Below are 23,416 nucleotides of genomic sequence, written 5' to 3'. Positions count from 1 at the left end.
CCGCGCGACGGGTCGGGACACAATAAACGAAAAAACACGGACATTCGCTACGTACATCGTGTGTGCATCACCTTGTGTCCGTACCACCCGTGTGCGTCATCCACATGTGCACGTACTGTGTAAGATATACTCCAATGAAATGAAGGAACCACGCGCGCGACGGGTCGGGACACCATAAACGCAACAAAACGGACATTCGATACATACATCGTGTGTGCATCACCCTGTGTCCGTACCACGCGTGTGCGTCGTCCACGCAAGGGGCGTCCGAGGCCTCGGTCGACATCGCTCGACGGTCGTTCGCGGTCGCGATGACGACGAGGATTCCGCTCAACGACGGTGAAAATCTCGCCGTGGGGGCGTTCGGGGGGATCGTCGAGACATGCGTGCAGAGTGCGTCTCGGTGCCGTCGAGGAATGGTGAAGATGACGCGCGACGGGTGGATGGATTAATGAGGCGTCGGGACGCGCGCGCGCGAGACGGGCGGTCGGTGTCGATGGAAGGGTGGGTGGGGCGGTCGACCGCGCGCGGTGGACTGACAAAAATAATTCTTCGTCGATGGCGCAGTGCCGCTGATCACTTTTAAGATTTGCGTGCAAGACTCCAGGGCGCTGCCGACGTCCGTCGCGGGGTGGTACCGGGGCGTCTTCGCGAACGCGGCGTCGCTCGCGCCGATCACCGCGGCGCAGGTCGCGGTGAACGGCGTGGTGGAGCGGATGATCACGAATGGAACGAGGGATATGAGCGATTTGGAGCAGATCGGGTGCGCCATGACCGCGGGGGCGATCTCGAGCGTGTTGTACTCGCCGGTGGATTTGACTGTTATTCAGCAGCAGAAAATGGCACTCGGCCCGGGGGCGACGGTGTCCGCCGTGGTGAACCAGGGCGGGATCGGTAAGATGTGGCGCGGGACCATGTCGTGCGCCGCTCGTGAGAGCGTGTACACGGCCGGGTACCTCGGCCTCGGACCGGTGCTGACGAATAAAATTAAGGAGGCGAACCCGACTTTGGGCGACCTCACGTGCTCCATCATCGGCTCATCCATCGCCGGTACGTTCGCCGCGGGGGCAACGCACCCGATCGACACCGCGAAGACGATGCTCCAGAGCGATTTGATGGGTCAGCGATACTCGTCCGCGACCGCGGCGCTCACTGATGCCTACGCCAAGGATGGCATTCGTGGTCTGTACCGAGGCGGGTTCGCGCGAACGGTGAGAATTTGCGGCGCCTTTTTCATCGTCGGCAACATTCGCGAAGCCGCTGTGGCGTACAAGAACCGACCCAAGGAGTAAAAGAGCACGCGCGCGCGCACTATTCGATGAATTCATTCATTCATTCAACGCGCCTTCGCCATCTCACCGTCCGTCCGATCGCTCCGTCGGTCGGAGTGTTGTAACACAGAGACGCGCGAAGGCCAACACTCTTTTCCCACGTGCGCGACCGACACGACGCGTTGTCCCGCACTCCTCGACGCGATGCTGCACCGCCCAGCGAGCGTGCGATCGACGAGTTCGCTCTCGGGCATCTCCACGGACTCTCTGGACGCGTCGTACGATCCGGCGCGGTTACAATCGCTCGTCGAGTCGTTCTCTCGCGACGAAAACGCACACATTGACCGAGGCGGGACCGACGCGTTGGTGGTGCGCACACTGCGAGAGCTCGCGTGTGAGGCGGAGGGGCCGGCGGTGTCGTTCACGAAAACCACCAGAGGATCGCAGTTGTTGTCACTAATCTCCGTCGTGGTGAGAAACGTGTCGTTGAACGATAAGGTTGGCGCTTTACGGGCGTTGCAGTTGTTGCGGTGCAACGACTCGGCGTTACAGCGCTTGGCCCGAGCGGGGACTGTTCCGGTCTTGTTGAGAGCGCTTTCGTGCGAACATGACGAAGAGATGCGAGAGAACGCGGCGAGGGCGCTCGTGGCGCTCGCTTCGTCGCACGAGGGGTGTCAGGTGATGGTACGAGGTGGCGCGGTGGCGGCTCTGAGCGCGGCGTGCGCGAGAGCGGCGCGAGAGGGTGGGGGCGTGCGCGACGAGGCGCAGTACGCCGCCGACGCCCTCGAACGGATTTCGGGGCGTAACGATGCGTACGATCATCGCGCGTTGTTCCCGATATCGAGCGAACCGAGCGAGTTGGACTTAGTCGCCGAGAGCACCGCGAAGTCGCTCGTGGAGGTGTTATGTTCGGAGATGACCGTCGTACACGTTGACGCGAGCGAGGCTTTGTCGCAAATGGCGTCAAGTGGGCCGACGGGAAGAAGAGCTGTGGCTCGATGCGCCACTGTACTTCCGCTCGTGACCACAGCGCTCGGCGGCGCTCGGCAGCGAATCGCTTCGATGGAGTGTCTACGATGCGTCGCCGGCATCCCGTCGACGACTTCTGAGAGCGAAGATCTCGTCGTTCGCTTAAGCCGCGATCGCGAAGAGCTTACGATGAAAGAGAAGGTGATTGCTGCGTCCGGAACGGCGTCGAGTCTCGGCGGGATAAATTTTTTTCACGACATGATTGACGTGTTGGGTTCGGTTTTGGAACTGAGACACTCCCTAGAGCCCGCCGCCGCCGACGCCGCGTTGGCTCTGTGGGCGCTCGCATGGCAACCGTCGAATCGGGCACACATGGTGGAACCGAGCTATCGCATCATCGAGCGGCTCACCGCTCTCGCTCGCGAGGGATGTTCGACGTCTCGAGACGACGTGTTGAGCGTGCTCGCGGTGCTCGCGCTCGACGACGACGGAAGAGACGCGATTCGAGCGCAAGTGGAAGGCGCGCGCCTGCTCGACTATCTCGCGAACACTGCAGAGGGCGGTGCGCACTCTCCTCGCGGGTACGCGGGGTCTGCTGGACTCTCCTTTGACGAGCTCATCGATCGATCGCGACAACGCGAGCGTTCGAGCACGCGACTGTCGATCGCGGTTTCGAGAATGGGCGTCGACGGATGATTCAACGTTGTAAAATATCTGACTTTTTAGCTCAAAGCACTACGCAAAAATACGAATTTCAACACGATTCTATGAGGAAGTGCGCTCGATGTAATCAAGCTTCTCGTCGATCGTTGAGATGTCCTCGATGTCGAGCTCGAAGTCCAACACGTCGGCGATGTCGTCCGCCCTCTTCTCGCTCGTCAGAGACGGAATAGGAATCGCGCCTTTCTGTATAAGATATCTCAGCGCGACCTGGTACGACGTCTTACCGCCGTTCACGGCTCCGATGAACTCCAAGAGCTTGTTAAGGGTGCGAATCTCTTTGTCGTTGCTAGTGCGCAGCGCGCCGCCGCCGAGTGGAGAGTACGCGACAATAGCCACGTCCAAATCTTTTGCCTTGGTGAGCAACCCATTCTTCTCCACCGATCGATCGAGAACAGAATACTTGACCTGATTCGTCACGAGTGGGATCCCGCGTTTTGCCAAAAAACCGTGCATTTCCTCCATTTGCGAAGCGTCGTAGTTGCTTACGCCCACAGCCTTGCACAGACCCAAACTTTGTCCCTCCGCCAACGCGTCGCTCAAGGCGGATTGTTTCCACGTCGGAAACGGAAAATGAATGCTCCAAAGATCCACCGGCTCGCCGCCGTTTCGCTCCACGCTCGCCCTCAACGCGTCTACGAGCGACTTCGTCGTTAATCGAACTCCGCCCCCCATCACGACGTTTGTCCACGGAACCGTGAACACTTTCGTGCCGACGACCACACTTCGCCCTTCATCTCTCGCTTTCTTCGCGCACCGTCCGACGATGTGTTCGCTCGTGCACTCGAATCGCTTGCTCTTTGCCCCGTACACCTCCGCCGTGTCCACGAACAACCCGCTCGGTAACCGCTCGCTCGCTCGCTCGAACGCCCGCTCGAGATCGCGCTCTCTGAACGATGCGTTGAATCCTAATGTTTCATCGCCCCACGCCATGGTGCCGATCCCTGTCGAGCGCGACGCGGCGCGTCAGTCGAGGGCGTCGGAAAAGAACTGACACGATTAAAACACGCACCGATCGACGAACAAACCGTCCCGTCGCTCAGCGTCCTGGTCTTCTCCGTCGCTCTCGCGACGACGGAATCGCGCCTCGAAGTGACGTCGCCCTTTGCGCATCGCGTCACGCGCACGCGCGCGCTCGAGCGCGCGAGCATCGCGTGCGACGCGTCGGTATGTCACGACTGTAACCGACTTTCATCATTGCCCGGCGCATGCGCCGCGCGCGCGACGTTCTCGCACGCGTCGTCGCGCACACGGTGAGCGCGCGCTTCGGTGCGTCGTCAACGCGCGTTGTAACGTCGAAAGACGTCCAAAGAGCGACGCGTCGCGGAGAGTTAACTCGAACTTTCGCGACGGCGGAAACAATGTCGCGCGCGAAACCCAACGCGTCGGCGGCGAAGAGGCACGGAAACGCCCACGTCCAGATCCTAGGGCTCAACGCCGACGTCGCGGACACGACGTGCGCGTCGGTGTTGCTGTTCACCGATCAGAGGCGATACGTCTTCAACGTGGGCGAGGGATTCCAGAGGTTTTGCGTCGAGCGGCGGCTTCGGTTGGCGAGCGCGAAGACGAATGCGATATTCTTGACGAGAGTGGACAGCTCGACGGTCGGTGGGTTGATTGGAATGTTGCTCACGATGAGCGATGCGGCGTTGGCGTCGCACGGAGGGTCGGTCGATGGACTCGAGCGCCGAATCGTCGACGTGCGAGGACCGCGGAACGGAGTGGACCGCTTGGGACGAGCGGCGAGGACGTTGTTCGGGAACGGTCGCGCGGTGGCGCTTGAGGAGAACGGGTTCGACGGTATAGATGGTGAGGCCATCGTGGACGACGGCACGGTGACGGTGCGGCCGGTTCTTTTGGGTAGGAATCGAGAACGCGCCGAGGACGGAGGCGACACCAAGCGGGCGAGGACAGAGAGCGCGAGCGCAAGCGAGGTGGCGAGTTACGACGTGAAGCTCGCATCGATACCGGGAAAGTTCGACATGGCAGCGGCGGTGAAGTTGGGGGTTCCGAACGGGCCCATGCGTGGGGCTCTGGTGCGCGGAGAGACGGTGACGCTGGAAGACGGCACCGTCGTCGCGCCAAACATGTGCGTCGGGCTGGAACAACCTGGGCCAAGAGTTGTCATCTTCGACGCGCCGACGCTCGAGCACGTTCGTGAAGCGTTGTCTCGAGGAACATCTTTATTCGGTAACGTAGACGATATGAGTGTTGTCGTGCACCTAGCGAGCGCGAGCGTAGTGTCCACAAGCGAGTACGTCGACATGGTGAAATCCGTCTTTGGCGGCGCTCGCGAGCAGTGCGCGCACGTCTTCGCGAACTCGAAAGCCATGGACGAAGTTCCCGTGTTCATGTCTTCCGCAAGAATCCAGGCTCGGCTGAATGCGGTGCACTCGGGGATTTTTCCGGATGAAAACGTCCCGAGGTCACCGCCGCCATCGCCGTCGAGAGCAAAGGATGGGAAACGAGACAAGGTCCCGTCGGGCGTCGCCAACGCCATCGCGGGAAGAAACCTGTTCAAGTTTACGTTGATTCCGACCAAAAACGCGGGATCGGATTGGAGTGGGGTACCGAAGTACGTCCCGACTGCGGTGTACAAGGGTGACGTTGAGGCAAAGACGCGCGAGCTCGCCTCGGCGGCGATGAAACCGACTCCGCCGCCGTCGCCGAGCTCGGCGCCGCGCCCCGGAGCGGATCTCCCCGTGCCCGAGTACTTGCAAAAGCTCAAGCTGGGAGACGTCGAGCTCGTGTTCCTCGGCACCGGCTCCGCGATGCCGGCCAAGTACCGGAACGTTTCGGGATTTTTCATGCAGTTTGGAGGCGACGGGTTCGATGGCAACATCATGCTCGACACTGGCGAAGGATCTCTGGCGCAGATGATTCGACGGTTCGGCGTGGAATCAGTGAACGAAAAGCTGAAGCACATGCGAATGGTTTGGATTTCGCACATTCACGCCGATCATCACGTCGGATTGCCGCACATTCTCACGTACAGAGCTGAGCTGTTCCGTCGCGACGGCGTCGAGCCGCCGACGATTCCCGTCGTCGGACCTCGATCGCTGCGACGCTTCCTGGACTTTTACGGAGATCTCGAGCGGTTGCACTGTGACTTTATCGACCTCGCCGAAACTACGAGCGATAAGTGGGCGAGTGAAACGATGAGTCCACAGATTGCGCGCCTTCGCGCCGCGCTCTCTGGGTCGGATTTGGACGAAATCGTCGCCGTGCCCGTGAATCACTGCGCGCACGCCTACGGCGCCAGACTCGCGGGCAGGCGCGGGTGGTCGATGGTATACTCGGGCGATACTCGCCCGTGTCAGAGCTTGGTGAACGCCTCGAGAGACGTCACGCTCTTAGTACACGAGGCGACGTTCGAGAACGGCATGGAGGAGGAAGCGGTGAAGAAGCGCCACTCGACGACCAAAGAGGCGGTGCAGACGGGAATCGACGCCCGGGCGTATCGAACCATCCTGACGCACTTCTCGCAGAGATATCCGAAGATTCCAATCTTTGACGCGTCGTACACCGAGCGAACGTTCGTCGCGTTCGATCTCATGAGCGTCGACTTCTCCGAGCTGCCGAAACTTCCCAAACTCTTACCCGCGGTGAGGTCCCTCTTTGACGACGACGACGAAATCGCCAAGGAGGCAGCCTTAGGGGAGGACGAGTAGGGAGAGATGATTAAGATGACATTAGCGTGTAGGTAGTGATGCGAGTTGTTCGGTGTCTTTGAATTGTATTAATCAATCACGTCGCTCTGAGGAAATCCTCGGAAGACGTCTTCTTAGTGGTCGAGTACTTAAAACCAGTTTCTCGCCTTGGGCGCCGCCTTGACGACCATCGACAAGATATCCTCCGTCTCGTCAATTTTCGCCGCCAAGATGAAATCGTTCGTCGTGATCCCCTTCACGGCGTCGCTCCCGAGCTCGCACACGACGTTCGAGCCGCTCGTCGCCCCCAGGTACGCCGGCGTCCATCCCTCCGCCTCGCATTTGGCGTTAATCTTCTCCACCAGCGCCTCCGCGTCGCCATCCTTCACCGAAAACTCTCTTCGCAGGCACTCAAAGTTCCCTTTCCCCGGTCGAATCTTCCAATCCCACACCTGCTTCCGGAACACCTCCTGCTGCTCAAAGGTCAACTTGGCGTCGTACCCGTCGTCCCCGATTTGACGAACCGCGAGTTTGATCATGTCCGCCATCGCCTTCGGCGCTCGGTTCATGTGATCCGTGTCCGCGTGTCCCAGGCACGTCTCCGTGAATCCACTCTCGATCTCACCCACCGTGGCGTCGCGCGCGCCGATGTCCCCGCCCAAGCCGCCCATGTACTCTTGATTCTTACTGATGCTCTCGCCCGCGCCCACGCGCGCGCGCGCGCCGCGCTCGACGCGCGCGCGCGCCCGCGACGCCGTCCACCGTCCCGCGATCGGCGCGCGCGCCCACGCGCGCGCGCCCATGGTCGACGTCCCGCGCGTCGAGACGTCGCGTCGTTCGACGCCCCCTCACCGCGCCCGCGCCGGGCGCGTCGCGTTTAACGCCCCAGAACGCTATGTATGCGCCCGCGACCGCGACGACGCGCGCGCGCACGTCGGGTGACGTCGATGGGCGTTCGCGCTCGACACTACGGCGATGCCGCGCCCGGGGTTGGGCGAAAACCCCACGCGCGGCGCAAAAAATTCACCCCCCGTGAAGGGTGGCACGGGCCTCCTCTCTCTCGCAGGTTTCGTGCGTGACGACGGCGTAGCGGCAAACACCAGCACCGCACGCACATCTCAGCGATCACCACGTCCAGCGCGGTCTCCAGCACCATCGGCCACGACCACATTCGACGCGTGGCGCAAGCGAAACGCCAATGGCGTCAAGGAGCCGACTCTTTCCATCATTTTTTGTGTGTTACGGGTTTTTTTCGAGACGGCGATGCGAATCGTCAGCCGTCGTCGCGCCGAGGGTGCGCGCAGTCGTCGACGGGGCGACGGGCGCGGGGGCATGCGCGGACGCGCGCGCGCGGGGGGACGCGCGATCGCGATCGCGATCGTCGCGTGGACGTCGATCGGTGGAGGATCGAGGGCGATGGCGGCGACGGGGACGTCGGTGATCGATTCCGTGCACGGACGGGCGCGGGCGGTGCGCGTGTTCGCGCCGAGGGACGAAGTGTCGTCGAACGCGGGCGACGCGGGATGGGGGGACGTCGACGATGGGTACGAGGCGTACGTCGATGACGACGGTGACGTCGATGGAGGGTCTGGGGTCGGGACGGCGTTCGGGTCGTCGGCGCGGACGTACGCGACGTACGACGAATACGTCCAGAGCGAAGTCGCGAGGCTCGAGTTGTCGCTCATCGAGACCTCGGGGACGGAACCAGATTACGAAGCGATACAGCGAACGCTCGATGAGATCGCGCACGATGTGCAGAGCGATCTGGATCGAATCGCCAGGACGCGGGCGACGGAGATGACGTACGCGAACGACTTCTCGCATCCGCCGCGGGGCGGCGGAGGAGGCGGATACGTCGTCGCCGAACCGTGGCCGCCGGCTGATTACGGCGCGTACGCGAACGAGGCGTACGTAATTTACGACGCCGATGGCTCGAGAGTGATGTTCGAGCCGCAGGGTGAAGTGGGACGATTGATGCAACAGCTCACGTGGGTGACGACGATTTTTCCGGGCAATCCAACCGCGTTGGACGACTACATGCGGTGCTCGACGATCGTCCGACCGTGCTCGGTGGCGGAGCTCTTGAGACGGTGCACGTACGAGCCTCGAGGGACGTGGTATCGCGAGCGTATATCGCGCATGAACGCCCCGCTCACGTGGCCGTACTGTCAGCCAGATCTCGAGGAGGTGTACAAGTATTGCACCGAGGTCGAGGCGCAGGCTGGGATTTGCGATCCGAGAAGGGCTCGAGAGCGCATGTACCTGTCAAGGACGATCGCCATTAACGGTGGCACCGCGCCTTGTTTACGCTGGCGAACGAACATATTCGGCACGCGCGAGTGCATCGATCGCGGATGAGTTGAGCGTCGGCGTAACGGTGACTGACTTAAAAATACACAGTGCCTAATTTCATTTGTTTCACGTTTCATTTCCGAACGATGTAGTGTTCCAGCCCGCTTGTCGCATCTCCCACACTCGCACCGGATTCCCACGCCTTGGTGCTCATCTCGATCCCTTTCCAAGCTGATCCCGCGGGCGGGTCTCCCGCCATGCGACGTCGAGCGGCGTTGGATGGCGAAAGGTGGTCCATAGCGTCCGTGAGCGACTTCGAGCGCCCACCGATGGGTTCGTAATCTCGCAACCACTCGCCCTGGTACACTTGCTGTGGACGCATGATCTTCTTGTCCGGATCCGTCAGACTCTCGCGCCAGTGCGCCAGGTACCCGGTGGCGCGCGGAATCGCGAAGAGTACGGTGAAAAACTCGGGAGGGAATCCCATGGCGCGATATACCAGACCGCTGTAAAAGTCCACGTTGGGATAAAGCTTACGTTTGACGAAGTACTCATCCGCGCGCGCCGCCTTCTCGAGCTCGATCGCGACGTCGATCAAGGGATCGCGTCCGACGAGATCGAAGACGTCGTTGGCAATTTGGCGGATGATCTTCGCGCGAGGATCAAAGTTCTTGTACACCCGATGACCGAAGCCAAACATGACGTACTTCTTTTCCTTCACCCCTTGCAAGAAGCTCGGGATGTTCTCGACGGTCCCGATGCGCTCGAGCATCTTCAAAACCGCCTCGTTGGCGCCGCCGTGGAGCGGGCCGTACAGGGCGCCCACGGCGCCGGCGACGGCACAAAAAACATCCACCCCGCTCGACGCCAGGTGTCTGCACGCTGCCGTGCTGCAGTTCATCTCGTGTTCGGCGTGTAGCAAGAACATGACGTCCAACGCCTTGGCGAGCTTTGGATGGGGCTTATGGCGACTGTCTAAACCGGCGTCGAGCATGTACAGGAAATTCTCAGCGTAAGACATCCGTGTGTTCGGCGCGGCGGGCAACCGACCAGTGTTCCGATGATACGCGTGCGCCGCGAGCGTGGTCATCTTTCCGATGATTCGCACGATTTGCTTGTCCTGCACCGCGTGCGAGTCATAGATCCCACCGCCCGCTATCGCGGGGTTCTGCTCTGGATGCATCGCGCTCAACGAGTTCAAACCCGCAAGCATAACAGCCATCGGGTGCGCGTCGTGCGGCAGCGCCTCGATCGCGTGCACCACCTGCACCGGCAACGCACTGTGCCTCGCTATCGTGCGCTCCCACTCCATCAACTGACTCGCGTTCGGTAAATCTCCGTACACCAACGCGAACGCCGTCTCCAGATACGTCGACCGCTCCGCCAACGTCTCGATCGGGTACCCGCGGTACCTCAGCACCCCCTTATCGCCGTCGATGTACGATATCTTACTCTTACACGGCGCCGTGTTCATGTATCCCGGATCGTACAGCACCAAACCCCGCCCGTCTCCTCCCGCGATGATCTTCTTAAATGCGCTCGCATCCACGCTCCCGTCGTCGTCGATCATCACCTCGTACGTCTTCCCCGTTCGACTATCCGTGCATCGCAACACGCCTCGACCACCGTGCGGCGCCAATCTCACCGCATCGCCCTCACCCGCCCCCGCACCGCCGACGTGCGCGCTCAAAACACCGACGCGCCGATGCGCCGCGTCCTCCGCCATCGTTCGATTCCGCGCGTTCGATGTCGCGCCCTCGCTCGCCCTCGCGCGCCCTCGATGCCCGTCGCGGTCGACGGATGAATGATTCAAAATTCGACGCCCCACGTCCCGCGCTCGCGCTCGTTCGCGCGCGCGCGCGACGTCGACGAACGCGCGTCGACGATCGAGGACGGATGAATTATTCCCAGCGCTGACTCGACTTTTCGGTGCCGCCGCCCCGGTCCTCGCGATCGCACACTGGGTTCAAGCCATCTCGTATACGAATAAACCCTAAAATGCATATTATTTATCACGCGCGTAACGGTTTTCGCGCGTCGTCGGCGTCGACGACGACGGACGTCGACGCGTCGATCGATCGCGCGATGTCGCGCGCGGTTCGATACGCGAGCGATGTGTGCGATCTTTTGGGCGTCGATCGCGCCGCGACGCGCGCGCTGGCGGGGAAGATGCCGTGGATTTTCGGTTCGACGGCGACACCGTCGAGGGCGTTGACGCCGTTCGCGTTCGCGTCGGCGTCGATCGATCGCGCGCGACGGCGACGGGCGTGGGCGCGCGCGGCGGTGATCGTGGTGTCATTGATGGTGATGCGCCGCGCGATGGATCGCTCGGTGTGGACGCGGAGGCGTCGGGCGAAGCGACGGGGGGAGCTGTTGGAACGAATGTCCGCGGCGGAGACGTACGAGGCGTTCGAGGACGCGGCGTTGGAGTTGGAGAAACACGATGCGAGCGTGGAGGCGGAGGATGAGCGAGAAAGAGGCGAATTGCACGCGAGCGCGGAGAACGCGAAACGCGCGACGAGCGCGTGGGGGAGCGGCGCGCGGTCGTACGACGTCGATCTCATCGATGAACAGTTGAGACAGTTGCAGGCGCAACGCGCGAGCGGGAACGCGGAGGAGATGATGTTTTTGCTCCGGGCGGACATCTTGAGAAATCTTGGGTCGTTGATGCACGACAGTAAGGTGAGGTTCTCGACGCCGAGCAGCGAACCCCAGGCGGTTCCCAGGGTGGTTCGCCAGTACATGGCCGAGCTCAAGAGTCAGTTGTTCAGCATCGCTCAGGACGAGAAGGTGACGATACAAGAGAAGTTGATCTTCTTACAGGAGACGAGGCACTGCTTTGGCCGCACGGCGCTGATGATGAGCGGTGGGGGGACGCTGGGGACGTTTCATGTCGGCGTCGCAAGGGCGTTGAACAGGAAACATTTACTCCCACGTGTGTTAGCAGGCTCGTCTGTTGGTTCGATCGTTGCCGCGATCATCGCGAGTCGAACCCAGGAGGAGCTTGACGAGTTCTTCAGCGAGGAGAACTTTTGGGATTTACTCCCGGATCTCACGTTTTTCAGTGGGAACGATCCGATGAGCGTGATGAAGCACTACTTGCGCACTGGGGCTCTGCACGACATCGATTTCTTCCAGCGATGTCTTCGCGCGTTGCTCGGTGACTTGACGTTTCAAGAGGCGTACGATCGTAGCGGTGGACGCATTCTCAGCGTATGCGTGTGCGGAACGACGATTGGCGAGAAGCCACGTTTGTTGAACCATCTGACGTCGCCGCACGTCGTCCTGTGGTCAGCGGTCGCAGCCTCGTGTGCATTCCCGGCGCTTTTCCCCCCACAACCACTCCTAGCGAAGTCCCGAAACGGCACCTTCGTCCCATGGCTCCCCGAGGGCAAGGCTGGACCTCGACGGTGGCGTGACGGCTCACTCGAGGCTGATTTACCTATGGATAACCTCCGAGAGCTCTTCAACTGCAACTATTTCATCGTCTCGCAAACCAATCCGCACATCGTGCCGCTACTACGAATCAAACGATGGTTCACCTCGCATGGGCGTCTTCTGAGATTCTGGGCGTATTTTATTGAGAGCGAGTGGAAACATCGTTGTCGACAGGTGTTGGACCTCATCCCGAGCGTTGATGTCTTTGACGTCTTCAAACTCTTTGGTCAACAGTGGGAGGGCGACGCCACGGCGGTGATGTGGTATACGTGGAAACAGTTCTCTCGCATCGCTAGTAACCCAACTCGAGAGTTCTTGTTCGAAACGGCGACGATGGCGGAGAAGGAAATCTGGCCACAGCTTGCCGCAATTGAGCACGCGATGGGCATCGAACTCGTCCTCGACGAGTGCGTTGCCTCTCTCCGAAAGAACCTCCGTCACCACGGCCGAATGGGTTCTCGCGGCCGAGTTCCGAGTTGGAACATGGTCAACTTTGCTACGAGGGCGTCCTACGCCCAGATGGAGCGCAACGACTCCGTCGAAGCCTCCTCTGAAGGCGCGACGCCGAATCGTCGCCACTCGAAAAACTCCTCCACTGCCTCCCTCATCCACGCCGACGACGTCGCTGAGGACGACACCATCCTCCCGTACGACATCATCGCTGCCGCCGAGAGCGCGAGCGAGCGTGACATCCACGACGCCCTCTACGCCGACGCCTGATGACATTGTAACGCTCTGTGAACTTTCAAACATCACTCCACCCTCTCGGACGCACTCCGTGTCCAAAGACCTTTTATTCCTCCTCACTTACTCACGCCATGGCTTGGGGTAACGCCAACGCGTGGAGCGCTCAGGTGCGTTTTGTACCCACGAATACGACGCGTCTTCGTACCCGATCACATCGAGCGTGAAGTCACCCGATGATCGTCGACGACGCGATCTTTTATCGAGGACGTCCGGCGGCGCATCGCTCGCGAGCGAAAGATCGCTTCGATTTCGGCGCGCGCTGGGACGAACACGGCGGTTCAGCGGTGGATTACGATGGACGAAAAATCTTTTAGTCGTTTGATCGCGTCAGGGGAGAAGAAGACGGTGAACGTGCGACGCGCGTCGATCGAGACGGTTCGGAGGATGAGTAGAGCTCACCGTGTGCATGGATGAACGCCGCGCGTGACGAGAGGTTGCAAATGTGGTCGAAGAGGGACGTGACTGACGATGACGATTGATTTCGAACGCGTAGGTGGAAGGAGAAAAGAAGGAAGAGGCCGTGGGATCGGCGTTCCCGACGCTTGGCGACGTGTCAGCGAAGGAGGAAGCGGCGTTTCCGACGCTCGGCGCGGCTGCGGCGATCAAGGAACCAAAGAAGAAGGCCAAGGGAGTCAAGCTCTCGCTCGCGGAGTTTGCGGGATCGAGCGTAGGTGGGTCTTCCTACGTGCCGCCGACGCGATCGGGCGTCAGTGGGTACTCGAGACGCACGGATGACGTCGTGCTTCCGACGGGACCACGATCCGACCGACCGGATGACGACTTTGCCGGCGGCTTGGGCGGCGGATTCAACCAAAGCGGAGACCGCTACGGTGGTGATCGCTACGGCGACCGCCAGGGCGATCGCTACGGCGACCGCCGCGAGGGCGACCGCTACGGCGACCGCCGCGAGGGCGACCGCTACGGTGATCGAGGTGATCGAGAAGCTCCTCTGGAGGACCAAGGTCCTTCCCGCGCGGAGATGAGCTCCAACTGGGGCGCGGACCGCCGTGCGCCGCCACAAGATGACCGTTACGGCAGCGGACGGGGCGGTGGTGACCGCTACGGCGGTGGTGACCGCTACGGTGGCGGTGACCGCTACGGCGGCGACTACGAAGATCGTCCTCCTCGCGAGGAACGCAGAGGATTTGGAGATTACGTCGATCGAGCTCCACGCGAACCGCGCGAGGAACTCGGGCCGTCGCGCGCGGACGAAAGCAGTAGTTGGAGTAGAGACAGGAAGCAGTTGCCGGAGCGTGACTCGCGATATGAGGACCGTCCTCCTCGCGAGGAACGCGACCGCGATTGGGGCGCTTTACGCTCGCGCACGAGCGCCGCGGAGCCGCCTGCGGACGATCGCTACGCCCCTCGCGAGCGACCGAAGTTACAGTTGAAACCGCGATCGGAGACCGCGACCGCGCCCGCGAGCTCGGGATCGAACTCCCTGTTCGGCGGCGCCAAACCTGTTGACGTCAAGTACGTCGAGGACAAGCCGCGCGAGCCCGTCCCGGCTCGCAGCGAAGACCGCCCCGAACGCACCACCGATTCAACAGACTCTTGGGGCTCGCGAGCGCGTGATCGTACCGAAAGACCCAAGTTTGCGCCGCGCAAGGAGGAAGAGCTCCGCGAGGCGACTCCTGAGGAGCGCGCAGCCCGGCCGAAGCTCAACCTGCAAAAGCGCTCGACTGAAGCCCCCGTGGGCGCCGCAGCGCAGAGCTCGTTGTTCGGTGGCGCCCGCCCGCGTGAGGAGGCGCTCAAAGCGGCCGGTCGTGACCCCGTGGCCGAGGACTTGAAGCGTTCCGTCGGCTCGGTGAAGCGTAAGGAGTTCAAGGAGGAAAAGGAGCTCAAGGCGAAAATTGAAGAAGCTAAATCCGCTGGCCAAGACGTCTCCGAGATGGAGATCTCCCTCGCCAAGCTCTCCCTCGAGCTCGACGACAAGTTCCGTTTCGCCAAGCCCAAACCCGTCGGTGAGAAGCCCGCCGGTGAGGACAACGGTAAGAAGTCCGCGACGGACGCCAAGCCCGCTCCGCGCGCGCCCAAAGTCGCCGTGGACGAAGCCAAGCCCGTCGTCGCCAAGAACGCCTTCGACGCCCTTGGCGAGGAGTAAACCGCTCCCATCATCGATATCGCTCCATCACCTGTAATCACACCGGTTTCACGCTTCGCCGCCGTCGAACGCGTTCGATTCCCTCGCTGGCGTACAAAAGATGCCCAAGTGCCCGAACGCGACCGCAGATCTCGCCTCGCGTGGAATAATGTTCCGTAAACTCTTCGGATACGGTCGGTCGTCCCCCGGGACGTCGACGACGGCGCACAACGGCAACACCACCCCATCCACCGCGGTCGACGCGATCGATCGCATCAAGCGGGTGCGTCGGCGCGACGCGCGACGCGCGACTGGAGATTTGGGAGATTGCAGCAGTCGAAAGATTCTCGACTTTCATTCAATCTCGCGGCGCGCTCTGGACGAATGAAGCGCCGCACGCGAGTCGAGAACGTCGATGAAGTGTTCGCTCGCGAGACTGACGCGAGTTTTGATCGTTCACGTCGCGGGCGCAGACGCTGGAGATGTTGGAGAAGAAGGAGGCGCTGACGAATCGACGAGTCGAGGAGGAGCTCGCGCTGGCGAGAGAGGAGAATCGAAAGGGAAACAAGCGACGAGCGATGCAACATCTGAAGAAGAAAAAATTGTACGAGGCGCAGTTGGACGCTCTGTCGACGTCGCAGTTGAAGCTGCAGGAACAGGTGATCATGTTGGAGGGGTCTCGGGCGACGAGCGAGACGTACGGAGCGCTGCGCACCGGGGCGGACGCGATGCGACGGTTGGCGAAAGAAACGAGCATCGACGACGTGGACGCGACGATGGACGTGATCAACGAACAGACGGAGCAGATGCGTGCGGTGCAAGAAGCGCTCGGACAACCGACTGGTTTGGCGGCGGAGTTTGACGAGGACGAGCTGGAGGAAGAGTTGGCCGAGCTCGACGCCTTGGACGTCGAGAACAATCTTCTGGACCCAGAGCTCGCCAAGGAATTGGAAGAGCCGACACTGCCGAGCGTGCCGCTCCCAGCGGTGCCGGCGAGCGCGAGCGCGAGCGCGCTCTCGGCGGACGAAGAGGCTGAATTGAAGGCGCTTCAGGCCGAGATGGAGCTCTCCTAGATCGAGCACCACGTTGTAACACGAGTCAGAGATCCCTAGCGCACTTCTGTTGGCGTCGAAATCAACCGCGACGCCGCGCTTCGTGGATCACGTCCCGCCCAACCACCGCTCTTCGTCTGCGCTGAACTCACGCACGCCACATCGCGTCGCACGATCGCTCCGCGCCCGTCTCTATGACGGACGATAGTAACAGGTACGTCGCGAACGATTCACGCGCGCCGCAGACCATTGAACCGCGCGAAATCGCGAGTACTATTGCGTTCGTTTTGAATTCGTGTTCAAACAACCAACAGCTAGCAGCCCGAAAACGCGCGACTGACGCGATCGAACGCGCCGCGACGCAGGTGGGAGTTCACGGCTCCAAAATATTTTAATTTCACGAACCCGCGAGCGGACTCGGACGCGGAGGACGGATACTTTGAGAGCGCGGCACCGAGGGCGCTGTCGACGCCGAGTGAGCGAAGAGTGCGGCCGGCGGAACGCGACGAGACGCTCGATGGGAAGATCGCCACAGACGAGCGATGCGCGTTCATGCGGGATCCAGAGAACAGGGGAATGAACGGTGACCTCGATAGGACGTCGCCAAAGGAGATTCCGGGACGATTACAGAGTCGCACGCCAGGACGTACACCGCGAAGGTTGGGAGCGCCGAGACGTGCGGCGGCGAACGATGGATCGAGTGAACGGAAGGTGAAGACGCCGAAGACGGTGGAGAATACGCCGGTGCGTCGATCACCTAGGTTGCTCGCGCTGGTAACGTCAAGCATGAAGAAGGAGGCCTCGAGCGCGAAGTCGCCAAGGTTGGACGCTTCGCGAGGACGCTCATCACAGAAGAGGACGCCTAAGGAGAACGCGACGAGAAGATTCACCTCTCAGTCGCCCATGAAGCGAATTTTGAAAACACCCAAACCCACGGCATATCGCGTGGCGTCGATCGCGAAGCATGAACGCGACACGCAGTCAGTGCTAGAGGCGAGACGAAAGGTGACCGAGCCAATAGCGCCAACGTCACGGTTGCTCGAGAGTACCAAGAGACCCATCACGCCGATGGAAAAGTTTAGATCACGCAAGGAAAAGCTCCGCGCGTTCGAGACCGGTGGGAGAACGACGGATTACGAAGATTTGACACAGATTCCTGCGTCGACGACGACAACGCGAGCGGTGAGTCCAAAGTTCACCAGGACTCGCATGAAGCAAAAGATTTTGACAACCGAAGAGCGCGAGCTCTTGGAGATCCAAAACACCAAGGCGGCGATGGAGAGAGAAAAGCAGAAGCGACGGACGAGCTCGTACGCGCCTCCATACACAACGATCAAATCCAAGTTGGCGCATTCGTTGACGTCGGCTCGGCGGAGCAAAGTATACCCAGAGCCACCGCTCGCCGTCGACGACGTCTCAGACGCGATCCGCCGAACGCGCTCGAGGCGAACGTCGGCACCGATGATGGAGAGGACGAGATCGGTGGAAAAAATCGAGCAAACACCTCCGGAGGACGCGCGAAAGAGGAAGCGTATCTCCATCACCGGGTCGGTCTTGACTGAAATAACGCCGTTTCAACTCTCAACCGAGCAGCGAGGCGCGTACCACAAACGGAAGTTTGCTCGCTTGCAAGAGGAGGAAGCAAAGCGCAAAAAATCCGAGCACCGCCCATTCAAGGCGACGCCGGTACCACCTGAACAACGCGCGGGCGTGTCGATCACGCGCCAGGCGCTCGCTAACTTGCTCGGACGCGGAAAGAATTAAGACGTAGGAATGGTTGTAAATCGCAGGAGAGCGTAAATATGTGAGAAAATTGATGAGTCTTATTGCATCACTACTAAGCTTTGGCAACCATACTAAGACCTCGTGACGGCACGGGGAATGTTTCATCAAACAACGAATTCCGAAGTAAATCAAAAAAATTAATCCACCTCTTCAATCTTCGGTCCAGAGGAAGCGCCACCGGCACCGCCCATGTCCGCACCGCCCATGTCAGCGCCCGGCGGGGCACCGCCAGCGCCTTGGTACATCTTGCTGATGATCGGATTGCAAACGCCCTCCAACTCCTTGAGCTTGTCCTCGAACTCATCAACCTCGGCGGTTTGGTTGCCGTCCAACCAAGTGATCGCGGCCTCGACGGCGTCCTCGATCGTCTTCTTGTCTTCCGCGTCCAACTTGCCACCAACATTCGCATCGCTCATCGTGTTACGCATGTTGTACGCGTAGTTCTCGAGGCCGTTCTTCGCATCGATCTTCTTCTTGTGCTCCTCATCCTCAGCCTTGAACTTCTCGGCGTCTTGGACCATGCGCTCAATCTCCTCCTTGCTGAGGCGACCCTTGTCGTTGGTGATGGTAATCTTGTTCTTTTGGCCGGAAGCCTTGTCTTCGGCGGAAACATTGAGAATACCGTTGGCATCGATGTCGAAGCACACGTTAATTTGCGGGACACCACGCGGAGCCGGCGGGATGCCGGAGAGCTCGAACTTGCCAAGCAAGTGGTTATCGCGCGTGCGCGAGCGCTCGCCTTCGAAGACTTGAATCAACACACCCGGCTGGTTGTCGGAGTAAGTGGAGAACACTTGTTCCTTCTTGGTCGGGATGGTGGTGTTGCGCGGGATGAGCACGGTCATCACGCCGCCAACGGTTTCGAGACCCATCGAGAGCGGAGAAACGTCGAGCAAGAGCAAGTCTTGAACCTTCTCGTTGCCCTCGCCGGACAAGATGGCGGCTTGGACGGCCGCACCGTACGCGACGGCTTCATCCGGGTTGATGGACTTGCACAACTCCTTGCCGTTGAAGAAGTCGGACAAGAGCTGTTGAACCTTCGGAATACGCGTGGAACCACCAACGAGGACAACTTCGTGGACGGAAGACTTGTCCATCTTGGAGTCACGGAGGCACTTCTCAACCGGGTCCATGCACTTGCGGAACAAGTCCATGCAGAGCTCTTCGAAGCGAGCACGGGTGATGGAGGTGTAGAAGTCCACGCCCTCGAAGAGAGAGTCGATCTCGACAGAGGTTTGCGCAGTGGAAGACAAGGTGCGCTTCGCGCGTTCGCACGCGGTGCGAAGACGGCGGAGAGCCTTCGGGTTACCAGTGATGTCCTTCTTGTGCTTGCGCTTGAACTCTTGGATGAAGTGCTGCAACAATCTGTTGTCGAAATCTTCGCCGCCCAAGTGCGTGTCGCCAGCCGTCGCCTTGACTTCGAAGATACCTTCCTCGATGGTCAAGAGAGACACATCGAAGGTACCACCACCGAGATCGAAAATTAAGACGTTCTTCTCGGCGCCGTTGTTCTCGTTGCGCTTGTCCAAACCGTACGCGATGGCCGCGGCGGTCGGCTCGTTGATGATGCGCAAGCAGTTCAGGCCGGCGATGACGGCGGCATCCTTGGTCGCTTGACGCTGGGAGTCGTTGAAGTACGCCGGGACAGTGACGACGGCGTTCTTGATTTCCTTGCCGAGGTACGCCTCGGCGGTTTCCTTCATCTTAACCAAAACCATGGAAGAAATTTCCTCCGCGGAGAACTTCTTGGACTCGCCGTGGAAATCCACGGCGATCATCGGTTTGTCGTGCTCGCCAGCCTCGACCTTGAAGGACCAATCCTTGATGTCGGCTTGAACTTGCGGTTCGCTGAACTTGCGACCGATCAAACGCTTGGCATCGAAGACGGTGTTGGTCGGGTTCATCGCGGTTTGGTTCTTCGCCGAGTCACCAATCAAGCGCTCGCTGTCGGTGAACGCGACGTACGACGGCGTCGTACGGTTACCCATGTCGTTCGCAATAATTTCAACCCTGCGTCGCGCGCGAAAATCATCGAATCGTCAGTCATCCAGTCCCGCGCGCGAAGTCAACCGCGCGGTCGCTTTGACCAGACGCGCCATCCCCTATGGGCAAACAGTGCCATATCCACACCGAAAACGACACCACCGTCCCATCGAGCGCCGCCCGTCGCGAGCCGCCGCACGCGCGTTTCGAGATCCATCTTGCGCGCGCGCGTCCGCCCCCCGCGCGCTCCCCGCGCGCCGACGCGACCGCGACCGATCGTGCGAATAAAAATCCACGCGTCCACATCGTCGCGCCTCGGCATCGCGCGCGCGTCCGCCACCCCACGCCGACGCGCGATCGCGCCGACGCGCGCGAAACGCCCATCGCGCGCCCGAAGTCCCATCGCCCCCGTCGCGCGTTCGCGTCACCGCGTCACCGCGCACCTGTCGTGTTGCCAGACACCGACGCATGAATACGTCGTGCCCAAATCGATCCCGATCGCGGGACCCTCAGCCTTACTCATCGTGTGTCGTTCGTGACGTGTCGTGTAGTGCGGTCGCGGCGATGGCGCGCGGCGTCGCGGCGAGAGAAGACGGCTCGAGAAGGTCGTCGATGGAACACATTTCACGAATCATGACTCGTGACACAGCGACCGCCCCGCGCCAAACGTCGCGACGCGCGATCGCGCCCGAGGGGTGCCCGATGGATGTTTCTGGAGCACACTACGGCACAGTGGAGTCTCCCGTCGACGAGTCGTGACCGGTCGATGGAACACCACCGATGGGCGTTTCTGGCGCCCTCGATGGCGCAGTGGAGTCTCCCGTCGACGAGTCGTGACCGGTCGATGGAACACCACCGATGGGCGTTTCTGGCGCCCTCGATGGCGCAGTGGAGTCTCCCGTCGACGAGTCGTGACCGGTCGATGGAACACCACCGATGGGCGTTTCTGGCGCCCGCGCGCGAATCCGCGTCGACGCGCCGTCGCGCGCGCGCGCGGGGGGGCGTCGATGCGGGCGCGACGGCTCGAATCGCTCCTCTCGGACGTGGCCCCGTTCGAGGCGCCGAAGCAGGCGCTGGAGCAGTACCCGACGAATCCCGAGCTCGCCGCCGGCGTCGTCCATCACGCGCGCGCGCGCGGTGACGTCGAGGATAAGGTGGTGGTCGATCTGGGGTGCGGGACGGGGATGCTCGCCATCGCCGCGATCGTGTGCGACGCGGGGGGGGTGATCGGGATCGATGTCGACGCGGACGCGTTGGCGACGGCGCGGGCGAATTGCGCGCGGTTCGACCCGGCGCTCGAACCCGAGTTCGTGCTCGCGGACGTCGTGCGGGACATTGGGAGGGGGAGGGAGAGAGTGGGTGGTGATGATGATGGGACGTCGTCTTCGTCGCGGAGGATACCGATCAGGGGGGACACGGTTTTGATGAATCCGCCGTTCGGGACGCGGCGCGCGGGCGCGGACGTCGCGTTCCTCAAGGCGGCGTTTAAGATTGCGAGCGGGGCGATTTATAGCTTTCATAAGACGAGCACGCGATCACACATAGAGCGAGTGGCGATGATGCGGTTCGGCGCGCGCGAGGCGGAGGTTTTGGCGCAGATGAAATACGACTTGCCGGCGACGTACGCCCATCACAGAGAGAAGAGCGTGGAGATCGCGGTGGACCTCTGGCGGTTCGTCCCGGGGGATGGGATCGCGAGCGATGACGATGACGATGACGATGTCGAAGATCTCTCGCGGTCGTTCGCCGGGAAGGCGCGCGTGAGAGATGGGCGCGGACGTGGTCGAGGCGGCGGTCGAGGCGGCGGTCGAGGCGGCGGTCGAGGCGGCGGTCGAGGCGGCGGTCGAGGCGGTCGCTCGCGCAGGTGAGAAATTAGGACTTTAGCGAGTGTGCAATAGGACGTAGATAGTGCAGAACACGAACGTGATCACGAAATTTCGTACAAATTAAAAAGCCAGCAAGAGAAATAGCTCATAAATGCGAGCGAGCGCGAACCTAAGGGCGCTCAAAACCGTCGCGAGATGCGGCCCCGCTCTGGAGGGGAGTGTCGTGCGCACGACCCACCAATGGCGTCTTTGGTAATGAATGTTGGACGACTGAACAAAGACGTCGTCTAGGATCTTAGGCCCGCGTCGGCTCGAAACGCATGCGCTCCATCTGCGCCTCCTTGGGTAACTTCACCTTGTCAGCCAGGCGGAGGAACTTCAACAAGCAAATCATCATCCAAGTCATGTCGATTTGCCACCAACGCAAACCGTGGCGCGCGCTGAACTCGAACGCGTGGTGGTTATTATGCCAGCCCTCACCGAACGCCAGGATACCTATGGGCCAGTTGTTTCGGGACAGGTCGCCCGTGTTAAACTCCTGAGAGCCCCAGCAGTGGGACACCGAGTTCACCGCCCAGGTTATGTGATACACCCACACGGTTCGAACGCAGAAACCCCAAACGAGCCACGGCATGCCACCGATGGCGAACAAAGCGACGGCAGACGCGAGAATGTGCCACATGTACGTCTTCTCCATGAAACGATAGAACGGTTGCGCCGCCATCTCCTGCGCGTTCGAACGATCCCCCACGCGCTCGATTGTCGCCTCGTTATCCAACAGCCAACCCATGTGCGACCACCAGAAGCCTTCGTACGGCGTGTGCGGATCCTTCGGCGTGTCCGTGTGCTGGTGGTGGTGACGATGGCTCGACGCCCACTCCAACGGGTCGCCTTGCACGGCGAGGACGCCGCAGTACGCCAAGACGTACTCGAGCCACTTGGGCGTGCGGAACGACTTGTGCGACAACTGACGGTGATAGCTCAGCGTGATCCCGAGGCAACCGGTGATGAAGTACATCGCCAAAAAGCACTTAAACGCGCCCCAGGTGAAGTAAAACGGGGCCAAGAGTGCGCCGACGTGCATGGCACCGATGAAGCTAACGTACGTGATGTCCGTCGGGATCCACTTGCGCAAAAACGCGTTGCGCTTTGGGCTCGCCAAAATGTCCGAGAACAAAACCTTGCGCACGGGCTTGACCCCCGCCCACGCTCCTTTCGCCGCCGCCGCGGCCTCGCTGTTCACCTGGCCCCACAACTCACACGCCTTATCCACGGTATCCTGACCGATTCTCTTCCACACCACCGCGTCGTCGCTCTCGTCGCCGAGCTCAATCACCCCCGGCGCCGTCACCGCGCGCGCGACGCGTCCCGGTCGCGCCACCGCGCGCGACACTCGCACGTGCACACGCGTTCCTACGTCGACGCACACGACAGTCTCTCGTCAGTCTCTCTCCGCCCGCGCGCGCCGCCACCGCGCGATCGCGCCGTCCCGCGAATCCCCGCGCCGTCGTCGCCGTCCTCCGCCCCGCCCCATGTCCCCCCGATGACACGACGCGCGCATTTTCACCCCAAACCGCCCGCGCGCGCGCGCGAGCACCGC

The 23,416-nt window shown here is 61.2% G+C and overlaps 14 protein-coding genes across 14 annotated transcripts; 9 read left to right on the top strand and 5 right to left on the bottom strand.

The window, feature by feature from the left end:
- Positions 1–311: 311 nt before the first annotated feature.
- Positions 312–1,292, top strand: OT_ostta17g02150 (Mitochondrial substrate/solute carrier; the record flags this gene model as incomplete). The annotated part of the gene is made up of 2 exons (XM_022984754.1): positions 312–393; positions 568–1,292. 2 exons carry the CDS (start codon positions 312–314, stop codon positions 1,290–1,292), a joined length of 807 nt encoding a protein of 268 aa, XP_022840495.1.
- Positions 1,293–1,475: 183 nt separating this feature from the next.
- OT_ostta17g02140 (Armadillo-type fold) lies at positions 1,476–2,936 on the top strand (the record flags this gene model as incomplete). Its single annotated transcript, XM_022984751.1, has 1 exon — positions 1,476–2,936. The coding sequence occupies one exon, from the start codon at positions 1,476–1,478 to the stop codon at positions 2,934–2,936; it is 1,461 nt and encodes a 486-aa protein (XP_022840494.1).
- Positions 2,937–3,005: 69 nt separating this feature from the next.
- Positions 3,006–4,111, bottom strand: OT_ostta17g02130 (Aldo/keto reductase, conserved site; the record flags this gene model as incomplete). Its single annotated transcript, XM_003083950.1, has 2 exons — positions 3,006–3,904; positions 3,973–4,111. 2 exons carry the CDS (start codon positions 4,109–4,111, stop codon positions 3,006–3,008), a joined length of 1,038 nt encoding a protein of 345 aa, XP_003083998.1.
- Positions 4,112–4,321: 210 nt separating this feature from the next.
- OT_ostta17g02120 (Beta-lactamase-like) lies at positions 4,322–6,631 on the top strand (the record flags this gene model as incomplete). Its single annotated transcript, XM_003083947.2, has 1 exon — positions 4,322–6,631. The coding sequence occupies one exon, from the start codon at positions 4,322–4,324 to the stop codon at positions 6,629–6,631; it is 2,310 nt and encodes a 769-aa protein (XP_003083995.2).
- Positions 6,632–6,759: 128 nt separating this feature from the next.
- Positions 6,760–7,413, bottom strand: OT_ostta17g02110 (Transcriptional coactivator/pterin dehydratase; the record flags this gene model as incomplete). Its single annotated transcript, XM_003083946.1, has 1 exon — positions 6,760–7,413. One exon carries the CDS (start codon positions 7,411–7,413, stop codon positions 6,760–6,762), a length of 654 nt encoding a protein of 217 aa, XP_003083994.1.
- Positions 7,414–8,026: 613 nt separating this feature from the next.
- Positions 8,027–8,968, top strand: OT_ostta17g02100 (unnamed product; the record flags this gene model as incomplete). Its single annotated transcript, XM_003083945.1, has 1 exon — positions 8,027–8,968. The coding sequence occupies one exon, from the start codon at positions 8,027–8,029 to the stop codon at positions 8,966–8,968; it is 942 nt and encodes a 313-aa protein (XP_003083993.1).
- A 67-nt stretch (positions 8,969–9,035) lies between these two features.
- On the bottom strand, positions 9,036–10,628 carry OT_ostta17g02090 (Citrate synthase-like, small alpha subdomain; the record flags this gene model as incomplete). The annotated part of the gene is made up of 1 exon (XM_003083944.1): positions 9,036–10,628. The coding sequence occupies one exon, from the start codon at positions 10,626–10,628 to the stop codon at positions 9,036–9,038; it is 1,593 nt and encodes a 530-aa protein (XP_003083992.1).
- Positions 10,629–10,987: 359 nt separating this feature from the next.
- Positions 10,988–13,060, top strand: OT_ostta17g02080 (Patatin/Phospholipase A2-related; the record flags this gene model as incomplete). The annotated part of the gene is made up of 1 exon (XM_003083943.2): positions 10,988–13,060. One exon carries the CDS (start codon positions 10,988–10,990, stop codon positions 13,058–13,060), a length of 2,073 nt encoding a protein of 690 aa, XP_003083991.2.
- A 98-nt stretch (positions 13,061–13,158) lies between these two features.
- OT_ostta17g02075 (Plant specific eukaryotic initiation factor 4B) lies at positions 13,159–15,191 on the top strand (the record flags this gene model as incomplete). Its single annotated transcript, XM_003083942.1, has 2 exons — positions 13,159–13,194; positions 13,581–15,191. The coding sequence occupies 2 exons, from the start codon at positions 13,159–13,161 to the stop codon at positions 15,189–15,191; spliced, it is 1,647 nt and encodes a 548-aa protein (XP_003083990.1).
- A 100-nt stretch (positions 15,192–15,291) lies between these two features.
- OT_ostta17g02070 (Snf7) lies at positions 15,292–16,243 on the top strand (the record flags this gene model as incomplete). The annotated part of the gene is made up of 2 exons (XM_003083941.1): positions 15,292–15,453; positions 15,644–16,243. The coding sequence occupies 2 exons, from the start codon at positions 15,292–15,294 to the stop codon at positions 16,241–16,243; spliced, it is 762 nt and encodes a 253-aa protein (XP_003083989.1).
- Positions 16,244–16,416: 173 nt separating this feature from the next.
- Positions 16,417–17,986, top strand: OT_ostta17g02060 (unnamed product; the record flags this gene model as incomplete). The annotated part of the gene is made up of 2 exons (XM_022984715.1): positions 16,417–16,436; positions 16,588–17,986. 2 exons carry the CDS (start codon positions 16,417–16,419, stop codon positions 17,984–17,986), a joined length of 1,419 nt encoding a protein of 472 aa, XP_022840493.1.
- A 158-nt stretch (positions 17,987–18,144) lies between these two features.
- OT_ostta17g02030 (Heat shock protein 70 family) lies at positions 18,145–20,513 on the bottom strand (the record flags this gene model as incomplete). Its single annotated transcript, XM_022984708.1, has 2 exons — positions 18,145–20,017; positions 20,434–20,513. The coding sequence occupies 2 exons, from the start codon at positions 20,511–20,513 to the stop codon at positions 18,145–18,147; spliced, it is 1,953 nt and encodes a 650-aa protein (XP_022840492.1).
- A 484-nt stretch (positions 20,514–20,997) lies between these two features.
- OT_ostta17g02020 (DNA methylase, N-6 adenine-specific, conserved site) lies at positions 20,998–21,858 on the top strand (the record flags this gene model as incomplete). Its single annotated transcript, XM_022984700.1, has 1 exon — positions 20,998–21,858. The coding sequence occupies one exon, from the start codon at positions 20,998–21,000 to the stop codon at positions 21,856–21,858; it is 861 nt and encodes a 286-aa protein (XP_022840491.1).
- A 253-nt stretch (positions 21,859–22,111) lies between these two features.
- Positions 22,112–22,900, bottom strand: OT_ostta17g02010 (Fatty acid desaturase, type 1; the record flags this gene model as incomplete). Its single annotated transcript, XM_022984693.1, has 1 exon — positions 22,112–22,900. One exon carries the CDS (start codon positions 22,898–22,900, stop codon positions 22,112–22,114), a length of 789 nt encoding a protein of 262 aa, XP_022840490.1.
- Positions 22,901–23,416: the final 516 nt, after the last annotated feature.

This window comes from Ostreococcus tauri (assembly GCF_000214015.3).
Source record: "Ostreococcus tauri WGS project CAID00000000 data, contig chromosome 17, whole genome shotgun sequence".
In the NCBI taxonomy this organism is placed as follows: Eukaryota; Viridiplantae; Chlorophyta; class Mamiellophyceae; order Mamiellales; family Bathycoccaceae; genus Ostreococcus; species Ostreococcus tauri.
Note: the sequence above shows the minus strand (reverse complement) of the source record. Positions and strands in the feature narration are given on the sequence as shown.